General features: G+C 52.6%; 4 protein-coding genes across 4 annotated transcripts; 3 read left to right on the forward strand and 1 right to left on the reverse strand.

The window, feature by feature from the left end:
- Positions 1-2,123: 2,123 nt before the first annotated feature.
- Positions 2,124-2,804, forward strand: LOC139473332 (uncharacterized). The gene has a single exon (XM_071255857.1). It carries the CDS (start codon positions 2,124-2,126, stop codon positions 2,802-2,804), a length of 681 nt encoding a protein of 226 aa, XP_071111958.1.
- Positions 2,805-6,486: 3,682 nt separating this feature from the next.
- Positions 6,487-7,617, reverse strand: LOC139473333 (DNA-directed RNA polymerase II subunit RPB1-like). Its single transcript, XM_071255859.1, has one exon. The coding sequence runs from the start codon at positions 7,615-7,617 to the stop codon at positions 6,487-6,489; it is 1,131 nt and encodes a 376-aa protein (XP_071111960.1).
- Positions 7,618-7,646: 29 nt separating this feature from the next.
- On the forward strand, positions 7,647-8,063 carry LOC139473334 (uncharacterized). Its single transcript, XM_071255860.1, has one exon. It carries the CDS (start codon positions 7,647-7,649, stop codon positions 8,061-8,063), a length of 417 nt encoding a protein of 138 aa, XP_071111961.1.
- Positions 8,064-8,828: 765 nt separating this feature from the next.
- Positions 8,829-9,152, forward strand: LOC139473335 (sodium/potassium/calcium exchanger 1-like). The gene has a single exon (XM_071255861.1). It carries the CDS (start codon positions 8,829-8,831, stop codon positions 9,150-9,152), a length of 324 nt encoding a protein of 107 aa, XP_071111962.1.
- The last annotated feature ends 2,157 nt before the right edge of the window (positions 9,153-11,309 follow it).

Here is an 11,309-nt window from a genome sequence, read left to right on the forward strand (position 1 = left end):
CCGCATAGCGTTATGGTATAGGCCTCGTCCTTCTTGACGGGCTGCCTCACTTCACCGAAATATTTCGTATGTACTCATATCTTTACACATATGTGAGACAGATTTGTGAGTGTCGTTGTCTACCGGAAAATAGATTTCTTTTTCGTCACAAATGTAAAACCTTGAAACGAAAATTCTCCCAACCTAATACGCATTATCTCTTCACCACCTCTTGTAATGTCGACTTCAAAAGTAGTTACGGGTTTGAAAAATCTTAAAACAATATAAATAAATATATACCGGTATATGGTCTCTGACAAAAGTAATAAAACATATTTGAGGTCACTAAAATTCTTTATCATACATTTGGATATGATGATATACAAAATCACCTTTAAAAAATATTCTTGAAAGCTACGAGGCCGCTGTTGGAAGCTAAGGAATACACGTTAGTCAAGTAATAAAAATGTCTCTTTGCCAAACGAACAGTCTCGATTGACGAGTTTAATTTAAAATTTACAGTTTATAGCGGAACATTTTCAAGAGAATAACAAACGGCAAGGAGCGATATTAACTCAATAAATGACCACCTATCATTATTTTGCATTGCCAATGTGGAACTCAACAGTTTGTTTATGGGCCAGACACTTACAATAAAGTGAGACAATTAACCTGGACGTAGCTCTTGTGTTACAATAGTTCTGTCAAAGTGTTATGTTCACTGCAGTGAAATTTCAAGTGTTAGTTTCACTGCAGTGAAATTTCAAGTGTTAGTTTCACTTCAGTGAAATTTCAAGTGCTATCTTCACTGCAATGAAGTTATCAGTTTTCTCAACTTCAGAAAAGTCAGTCGTTCACACTGAAGTATATGATAAGCCGTTTCTTATAAAAGTTACATCTTTCCAACTATTACTCATCCTCATGTAACTTTCTCAAAGCAAAACCTAATAAGCCATGGATCCTGGCGCCATGCAATGATCCCTAACGTTATTTGTTCAGTAGTATATAGTGAACATGAAAGATCGTTCGAGGGATAGCGATTTTACGGGGTTCCCCTTCACTTGAAAACTTAAACACGCCGCTCAAGCTTCTCACAGCGATATCCCTTTGCGAGTGTAACGAAGGTGTCACGCGCTGGGATAGAGCTTGTGTGTCGCTGGTATAAGGGAAGTAATCCCACCCGCTTATCTGTCAGGTGATTCGAATAAAATTATAGCCAGATGGTACATCTCGGCGCATCATTATTACACCCGTCATCCTGAAACCCGTCGTCCTGGGTGGACTCTATGTGCTTCCGGAAGGGTCCCCCGCTATACCACGATCTGGCGGGAGATGACGGAATTGATCAACTGGGATATCTTGTATTAAGTCTGAGTTTGGCACAGATAATGATATAGTTCTATATGGGGACCTTAATGCACGAACTGCATCCCAGGATGATTTCATTTTTGAGAATGAAAGTGATGTTGAATTGCTGGATCTAGGAGAGATCGATGTATGAGACAGATGTATGTTCTGTCAAGGAAGAAAATCACAAGAGGAGAAAACAAATGTTTGGTTTGTCATTATTAAATATATGTAAACAGTGAGGAATTCATGTTGTGAATGGACGGAAACCAGATGACTTGGAAGGCTGTTTTACGTACATAGGCCCAAATGGGACGAGTTTGATAGATTATTTTCTTGTATCTTCAAACAATTTTAATGCTGTCAAAAATTTATATGTACACAGCAGAACGGAGTCTGACCACCTGCCCATTTCCTGTCAATTGTTACATTCTATTAGTCAGCCGCCGTCACCGAGTGACCAGGAAATAAAACTTCCCAGATATGTGTGGTCCGAGGATGGATATGTCCTATATAGACAATATCTCTTCTCCCCCAGCAAAAGCAATCACTGACAGCAGTGGTAAATAGGGAGGATGTAGGGGGAAGTATGGAGGATGGAGCGGGAAGTAGGGAGGATGGATGATGGAGGGGGCAGGATGGAGTGAGACGCCGGGAAGATGGAAGGGGAAATAGGGACGAAATAGTGGGAGGTAGGGAGGATGGAGAGGGAAATAGGTAGGATGAGGGGGAAGTAGGGACGACTGAAGGAAAGTAGGGAGGATGGAGGGGGAAGTAAGGAGATTGGACGGGGGAGGATGGATGGGGACGTAGGGAGGATGGAAGGGGGAAAGAGGGAGGATGGACTGGGAAGGAGGGAGGGTGCAGGGGGAATTATGGACGAAGCAGTGGGAAATAGGGAGGAAGGAGGGGGAAGTAGGGAGGAAGGAGGGGAATTAGAAGTGGAGGAGGAGAAAATAGGGAGGATGGAGGGGGAAGTAGGGAGGAAAAAGGGGGAAGTAGGAGTGAAAGAGGAGAAAATAGCGAAGATGGATGGGGAAGTAGGGAGGGTGGAGGGGGAATTAGGGAGGATGGACGGGGAAGTAGTGAGGAAGAAGGGGGAAGTAGGAGTGAAGGAGGAGAAAATAAGGAGGATGGAGGGGGAAGTAAGGAGGAAGAAGGGGGAAGTAGGAATGAAAGAGGAGAAAATAGCGAGTATGGACGGAGAAGTAGGGAGGATTGACGGGGAAGTAGGGATGATGGAGGGGGCAGGAGGGAGGGGAAGTAGGGAGCATGGACAGGGAAGTAGGGAGGATGGAAGGTGGAGCAGGCTGGATGGAAGGGGAAGTAGGAATGATGCAGGGGGCAGGATGGAGTGGGATGTAGGGAGGATGGAAGGGGGAAGAGGGAGGATGGAGGGGGACGTAGGGATGATGGAGGGGGCAGGAGGGAGGGGAAGTAGGGAGGATGGACAGGGAAGTAGGGAGGATGGAAGGTGAAGTAGGCTGGATGCAGGGGGAAGTAAGAATGATGTAGGGGGCAGGATGGAGTGGGATGTAGGGAGGATGGAAGGGGGAATAGGGACGAAGGAGTGGGAAATAGGGAGGATGAAGGGGGAAGTAATGAGGATGGAGCGGAAATAATGAGGCTGGAGGTGGAAGTAGGGAGGATGGAAAGGGAAGCAGGGAGGATGGAGGGGGACGTAGGGTGGATGGAGGGGGGAATAGGGACGAAGCAGGGGGAAGCAGGGAGGATGGACGGGGAAGTAAGGAGGATGGACGGGGAAGTATTGAGGATGGACGGGGAAGTAGGGAGGAAGGAGGGGGAAGTAGGGAGTATGGAGGGGGAAGTAGAAAGAATGGACGGGGAAGTATGGAGTATGGAGGTGAAAAAAAGGGAGGATGGAGGGTGAAGTAGGGAGGAAGGAGGGGAAGAAGGGAGGATGGACGGCGAAATAGGGAGGATGGAGGGGGACCTAGGGAGAATGGAGGGGGGGATAGGGAGGAAGGAGTGGGAAATAGGGAGGATGGAGGAGGAAGTAGAGAGGATGGAGGGGGAAGGAGGGATGATGGAGGGGGAAGTAGGGAGATTGGACGTGGGAGGATGGAGGGGGACGTAGGGAGGATGGAAGGGGCAACAGGTAGGATGGAGGGGTTGTAGGGAGGGTGGAGGGGGAATTAGGGACGAAGGAGTGGGAAATAGGGAGGAAGGAGGGGGAAGAAGGGAGGAAGGAGGGGGAAATAGAAGTGAAGGAGGAGAAAATAGGGAGGATTTAGGGGGAAGTAGGGAGGGTGGAGTGGGAAGTAGGGAGGATGGATGATGGAGGGGGCAGGATGGAGTGAGACGCAGGGAAGATGGAAGGGGGAATAGGGACGAAATAGTGGGAAGTAGGGAGGATGGAGAGGGAAATAGGGAGGAAGGAGGGGGAAGTAGGGAGGATGGAGGGGGAAGTAGGGAGGAAGGAGGGGAAGAAGGGAAGATGGAGGGTGAAATAGGGACGAAAGAGGGGACCTAGGGAGGATGGAGGGGGGAATAGGGACGAAGGAGTGGGAAATAGGGTGGATGGAGGGGGAAGTAGGGAGGATGGAGGGGGAAGGAGGGAAGATGGAGGGGGAAGTAGGGAGGATGGAGGGGAAGAAGGGAGATTGGACGTGGGAGGATGGAGGTGGAAGTAGGGAGGATGGAAGGGGGAAAGAGGGAGGATGGAGGGGGAAGTAGGGAGGGTGCAGGGGGAATTAGGGACGAAGGAGTGGAAAATAGGGAGGAAGGAGGGGAAAGTTGGGAGGATGGAGGGGGAAATAGAAAGGATGGAAGGGGGAATAGGGAGGATGGAGGGGGGAATAGGGACGAAGGATTGGGAAATAGGCAGATTGGAGGGAAAGTAAGGAGCATGAAGGGGGAAGTGGGGAGGCTGGAGGTGGAAATAGGGAGGATGGAGTGGGAAGTAGGAAGGAAGGAGGGGGAAGTAGGGGGTATGGAGGGGAAGTAGGGATGGTGGAGGGGGAATTAGGGAGGATGGACGGGGGGGGGGGGAGGGTTGGAGGGTTGTGAAGGGGAACATAGGGAGGATGGAGGGGGGAATAGGGACGAAAGAGGGGAAAATACATAGGATGGAGGGGGAAGCAGGGAGGATGTAGGGGGAAATAGGGAGGATTGAGAGGAAAACAGGGAGAAAGGAGGGGCAAGTAGGGAGAATAGGGAGGATGGTGGGGGAAAAAGGGAAGATGGAGGGGGAAAAAGGGAAGATGGAGGGGGGAATAGGGAGGATGGAGTTGGAAGTAAGGACGATGGAGGGGGAAGTAGGGAGGATGGAGGGGGAAGTAGGGAGGAAGGAGGGGGAGAAGGGAGGATGGAGGGTACCTAGGGAGGATGGAGGGGGGAATAGGGACGAAGGAGTTGGAAATATGGAGGATGGAGGGGGAAGTAGGGAGTATGGAGGGGGAAGTAGCGAGGATGGAGGGGAAAGTAGGGAGATTTGACGTGGGACGATGGAGGGGAACGTAGTGAGGATGGAAGGGGGGAAGAGGGAGGATGGAGGGGGAAGCTGGAAGGGTGCAGGGGGAATTAGGGACGAAGGAGTGGGAAAAAGGGAGGAAGGAGGGCTAAGAAGGGAGGAAGGAGGGGGAAGTAGTAGTGAAAGAGGAGAAAATAGGGAGGATGGAGGGGGAAGTAGGGAAGGTGGACGGGGAAGTAGTGAGGATGGACGGGGTGGGGGTTGAGGGGGTGGGGGGTGGAGGGCGACGTATGGATGGAGGGGGAATAGGGATGAAGGAGTGTGAAATGGGGAAGATGGAGCGGGAAGTATTGAAGATGGAGTGGGGAATGGGAACGAAGGAGTGGGAAATAGGGAGGATAGAGGGTGAAGTAGGGAGGATGTAAGGGGAAGGAGGTACGACTGAAAGAAACTAGGGAGGATGGAGGGGGAAGTAGGGAGATTGGACGGGGGAGGATGGAGGGGGACGTAGGGAGGATGGAAGAGGGAAAGAGGGAGGATGGACTGGAAAGTAGGGAGGGTGCAGGGGGAATTAGGGAGGAAGGAGGGAGGAAGTAGGGAGGAAGGAGGGGGAAGTAGGGAGGAAGGAGGGGGAATAGGGACGAAGGAGTGGGAAGTAGGGATGATGGAGCGGTAAGTAAGGAGGAAGGAGGGGGGAGTAGGGAGGAAGGAGAGGATTGAGGGGGAAGTAGGGAGGATGGAGGGGGAAAGAGGGAGGGTGGAAGGAGAAGTAGGGAGTAGGATGGGGAACAAGGGAGGATGGAGGGGGAAGTAGGGAGGATGAAGGGTGAAGTAGGAAGGTTTGAGGGTAAAGGAGAGAGGATGGAGGGGAAGTTGGGAGGGTGAAGGGGGAAGTAGGGAGTAGGGAGGGGAAAAACTGAGGATGGAGGGGAAGGAGGGAGGAAGGAGTGGGAAATAGAGAGGATGGAGGGGGAAGTAGGGAGGATGGAGGGGGAAGTAGGGAGATTGGACAGGGGAAGATGGAGGGGGATGTAGGGAGGATTGAAGTGGGAAAGAGGGAGGATGGAATGGGAAATAGGGAGGGTGCAGGAGAAATTAGGGACGAAGGAGTGGGAAATAGGGAGGAAGGAGGGGGAAGTAGGGAGGGTGGACGGGGAAGTAGGGAGGATGGACGGGATGGGGGGGTGGGGGGGGGAGGGGGGGGGGGGGATGGAGGGGGACGTATGGAGGATGGAGGGGGCATTAGGGACGAAGGAGTGAGAAGTAGGGAGGATGGAGGGGGAAGTAGGGAGGATGGAGGGGGAAGTAGGGAGGAAGGAGGGGAAGAGTGGGAGCATGGAGCGGGAAGTAGGGAGGATGGATTGGAAAGTTGGGAGGATGGGGGAGGAAGTAGGGAGGATGGAGGTTGAAGTAGCGAGGATGAAGGGGGACGTAGGGAAGATGGAGTGGAAAGTTGGGACGATGGAGGAGAAAGTAAGGAGGATGGAGGGGGAAGTAGGGAGAGTGGGAGGGGGGGGGGGGGGTGTAAGGAAGAAGCAGGGGGAAGTAGTGAGGATGGAGGGGTAAATAGGGATGATGGAGGGGAAGTAGGGATGATGGAGGGGGAAGTAGCGAGGATGGAGGGGAAAGTAGGGAGATTTGACGTGGGACGATGGAGGGGAACGTAGTGAGGATGGAAGGGGGGAAGAGGGAGGATGGAGGGGGAAGCTGGAAGGGTGCAGGGGGAATTAGGGACGAAGGAGTGGGAAAAAGGGAGGAAGGAGGGCTAAGAAGGGAGGAAGGAGGGGGAAGTAGTAGTGAAAGAGGAGAAAATAGGGAGGATGGAGGGGGAAGTAGGGAAGGTGGACGGGGAAGTAGTGAGGATGGACGGGGTGGGGGTTGAGGGGGTGGGGGGTGGAGGGCGACGTATGGATGGAGGGGGAATAGGGATGAAGGAGTGTGAAATGGGGAAGATGGAGCGGGAAGTATTGAAGATGGAGTGGGGAATGGGAACGAAGGAGTGGGAAATAGGGAGGATAGAGGGTGAAGTAGGGAGGATGTAAGGGGAAGGAGGTACGACTGAAAGAAACTAGGGAGGATGGAGGGGGAAGTAGGGAGATTGGACGGGGGAGGATGGAGGGGGACGTAGGGAGGATGGAAGAGGGAAAGAGGGAGGATGGACTGGAAAGTAGGGAGGGTGCAGGGGGAATTAGGGAGGAAGGAGGGAGGAAGTAGGGAGGAAGGAGGGGGAAGTAGGGAGGAAGGAGGGGGAATAGGGACGAAGGAGTGGGAAGTAGGGATGATGGAGCGGTAAGTAAGGAGGAAGGAGGGGGGAGTAGGGAGGAAGGAGAGGATTGAGGGGGAAGTAGGGAGGATGGAGGGGGAAAGAGGGAGGGTGGAAGGAGAAGTAGGGAGTAGGATGGGGAACAAGGGAGGATGGAGGGGGAAGTAGGGAGGATGAAGGGTGAAGTAGGAAGGTTTGAGGGTAAAGGAGAGAGGATGGAGGGGAAGTTGGGAGGGTGAAGGGGGAAGTAGGGAGTAGGGAGGGGAAAAACTGAGGATGGAGGGGAAGGAGGGAGGAAGGAGTGGGAAATAGAGAGGATGGAGGGGGAAGTAGGGAGGATGGAGGGGGAAGTAGGGAGATTGGACAGGGGAAGATGGAGGGGGATGTAGGGAGGATTGAAGTGGGAAAGAGGGAGGATGGAATGGGAAATAGGGAGGGTGCAGGAGAAATTAGGGACGAAGGAGTGGGAAATAGGGAGGAAGGAGGGGGAAGTAGGGAGGGTGGACGGGGAAGTAGGGAGGATGGACGGGATGGGGGGGTGGGGGGGGGAGGGGGGGGGGGATGGAGGGGGACGTATGGAGGATGGAGGGGGCATTAGGGACGAAGGAGTGAGAAGTAGGGAGGATGGAGGGGGAAGTAGGGAGGATGGAGGGGGAAGTAGGGAGGAAGGAGGGGAAGAGTGGGAGCATGGAGCGGGAAGTAGGGAGGATGGATTGGAAAGTTGGGAGGATGGGGGAGGAAGTAGGGAGGATGGAGGTTGAAGTAGCGAGGATGAAGGGGGACGTAGGGAAGATGGAGTGGAAAGTTGGGACGATGGAGGAGAAAGTAAGGAGGATGGAGGGGGAAGTAGGGAGAGTGGGAGGGGGGGGGGGGGGGTGTAAGGAAGAAGCAGGGGGAAGTAGTGAGGATGGAGGGGTAAATAGGGATGATGGAGGGGAAGTAGGGATGATGGAGGGGGAAGTAGGGATGATGGAGGGGAAAGGAGGGATGATAGAGGGGGCAGGATGGAGTGGGACGCAGAGAGGGTGGAAGGGGGAATAGGGACGAAGGAGTGGGAAGTAGGGATGATGGAGCGGTAAGTAAGGAGGGGGGAGGGGGGAGTAGGGAGGAAGGAGAGGATTGAGGGGGAAGTAGGGAGGATGGAGGGGGAAAGAGGGAGGTTGGAAGGGGAAGTAGGGAGTAGGATGGGGAACAAGGGAGGATGGAGGGGGATGTAGGGAGGATGAAGGGTGAAGTAGGAAGGTTTGAGGGTGAAGGAGGGAGGATGGAGGGGAAGTTGGGAGGGTGAAGGGGGAAGTAGGGAGTAGGGAGGGGAAAAAACTGAGGATGGAGGGGAAGGAGGGAGGATGGACGGTGAAAGAGGGACGATGGAAGGGGAAGTAGGGAGGATGGAGGGGGAAAGAGGGAGGGTGTAAGGGGAAGTAGGGAGTAGGGAGGGGAAGAAGGGAGGATGGAGGGGGAAGTAGGGAGGATGAAGGGTGAAGTAGGTAGGTTTGAGGGGGAAGGAGGGAGGATGGAGGGGAAGTAGGGAGGATGAACGGGTAAGTAGGAAGGATGGAGTGGCGAATAGGGAGGATGGACTGGGGAATGGCGAGGATGGAGTTGAAAAATAGGGAGGATGGTGTGGGAAGTAGGAAGAAAGGAAGGGGAAGAAGGGAGTATGTAGGGGGAAGTAAGGAATGGGGAGGGGGTAGTAGGGAGGAAGGACTGGGAAAAAGTGAGAAAGGAGTTGGAAATAGGGAGCATGTAGAGGGAGAGAGGGAGGATGGAGGGGGAAGTAGGTAGTAAGGAGGGTAAAAAGGGAGGATGGAGGGGGAAGTAGGGACGATGGAAGGGGAAGTAGGGAGGATGGAGAGGGAAGTAGGGAGGATCGAGGGGGACGTAGGGAGGATGGAGGGGGGGAATAGGGACGAAGCAGTGGAAAATAGGGAGGATAGAGGGGGAAGTACTGAGGATGGACAGGGAAGTAGGGAGGATGGACAGGAAAGTAGGGAGGATGGAGGGGGAAAAAGGGATGATGGATGGGATAGGGTGGAGTTGGACGTAGGGAGGATGGAAGGGGGAATAGGGACGAAGGAGTTGGAAATAGGGAGGATGGAGGGGGAAGTAATGAGGATGGAGGGGACATAATGAAGATGGAGGGGGAAGTAGGGAGGAAGGAGGGGGAAGTAGGGAGGATGGATGGGAGAAGTAGGGATGATGGACGGGAAAGTAGGATGGATGGAGGGGGGGAATAGGGACGAATGAGTGGGAAATAGCCAGGATGGAGGGGAAGTAGGGAGGATGAAGGGGGAATTGGGGAGGATGGACGGGGAAAGAAGGATGGATGGGGAAGTAGGGAGGATGAATGAGGAAATAGGGAGGATGGAGGGGGAATGAGGGAAGATGGAGGGGGAAGTAGGGAGATTGGACAGGGGAAGATGGAGGGGGACGTAGGGAGAAAGGAAGTGGGAAAGAGGGAGGATGGAATGGGAAGTAGGGAGGGTGCAGGAGAAATTAGGGAGGAAGGAGTGGGAAATAGGGAGGAAGGAGGGTGAAGTAGGGAGGAAGGAGGGGGAAGTAAAAGTGAAGGAGGAGTAAATAGGGAGGATGGAGGCGGAAGTAGGGAGGGTGGACGGGGAAGAAGGGAGGATGGAAGCGGAAGTAGGGAGGATGAACTGGGAAATAGGGAGGAACGAGGGGGAAGTAGGGAGGATGGACGGGGAAGTAGGGAGGATGGAAGGGGAAGTAGGGAGGATGGACTGGGAAGTAGGGGTGATGGAGGGGGAGGATGGAGTGGGACTTAGGGAGGATGGAGGGGACCTAGGGAGGATGGAGGGGGGAATAGGATGGAAGGAGGGAGAAGTAGGGAGTATGGGGGGGGAAAGAGGGAGGATGGAGGGGAAGAAGGGAGGATGGAGTTGGAAATAGGGAAGTGAAGGAGGGGAAGTACGGAGGATGGAGGGGGACGTAGGCAGGATGTAGGGGGAGGTAGGGAGGATGGAAGGGGGAATAGGGACGAAGTAGTGGGAAATAGGCGGGATGGAGGTGAAGTAGGGAGGATGGAGGGGTAAGTGGGGAGAATGGAGGGGGAAATAGGGAGGATGGAGTTGGAAATAGGAAGGAAGGAGGGGGAAGTAGGGAGTATGGAGGGGGAAGTAAGGAGGGTAGAGGTTGGAGTAGGGAGGAAGGATTGGCAAAAAGTGAGGAAGGAGTGGGAAATATGGAGGATGTAGGAGGAAACAGGGAGGATGGAGGGGAAGAAGGGTGGATGGAGGGAGAAGTAGGGAAGCGAAGGATCGGAAGTACGGAGGATGGAGGGGGACGTAGGGAGGATGCAGGGGGGAATAGGGACGAAGGAGTGAGAAATTTTGACGATGGAGGGTGAAGATAATATCGAAAAGAAAGCCTCTGGCAAATACAAGAACTGAAATTTAACTTTGACAATTCAAAAGTACATCTATATCAGGTAAAGGTGTTTCCCAACCATATGGTGCTCAGAAGAAGTACGTGACCTGAAACAATACATCAAATCTTGCTATATTAATGCATTGGTGATCAGTGCTCATCAGAGATAGCCACCTACTATATTCAGGTAAGACAAGCTTACCAGTCATCCATGTTTGTGTTTAAAATGTGTTGATGACAATATCTGCTGGGTGTGAATATTACTTGATGGAGGAAAAGCTGTGACATGCATCTTACATCAGCTCATGATCAGTGCTCATCAAAGTGACCCATCTTTTGTGACCAGACAAGAACAGTTTACCATTGATACATGCTTCCCAAAGATTTGTTGGTGACAATATCTGCTGGGTGTGAATATTTCATGATGTAGGATAAGCTGTGACACATATCTTACATTAGGTCATGATCAGTGCTTATCAGGGTGACCCATCTTTTGTGGCCAGATTAGAACAGTTTACCAGTTACCCATGCTTGCCTTACGAATATGTTTCTGACATTATCTGCTGGGTGTGAATATTACTTGATGGAGGATAAGTTGTGACACACATCTTACATCAGCATTTGATCAGTGCTCATCAGGGTGACGCATCTTCTGTGGCCAGTTTAGAACAGTTTACCAGTCACCCTTGCCTGTGTTGCTGACATTATCTGCTGGATAAGAATATTACTTGATGGAGGACCAGCTGTGAGAGGGATACCTTACATGCCGCCATGGTACAGCTACAAAATTACCCATTACCTACTATTGTCGTGTCTTGTCCCTTGCCAATGTGACATAAACGTTTAACTCACAGCAGACACCTGTGTGACCAATTTACCAGTTATCCATGCTTGCCTCTC

The sequence above is a fragment of the Haliotis cracherodii genome, unplaced genomic scaffold (assembly GCF_022045235.1).
Source record: "Haliotis cracherodii isolate W230 unplaced genomic scaffold, xgHalCrac1.p SCAF_28, whole genome shotgun sequence".
Taxonomy (NCBI): domain Eukaryota; kingdom Metazoa; phylum Mollusca; class Gastropoda; order Lepetellida; family Haliotidae; genus Haliotis; species Haliotis cracherodii.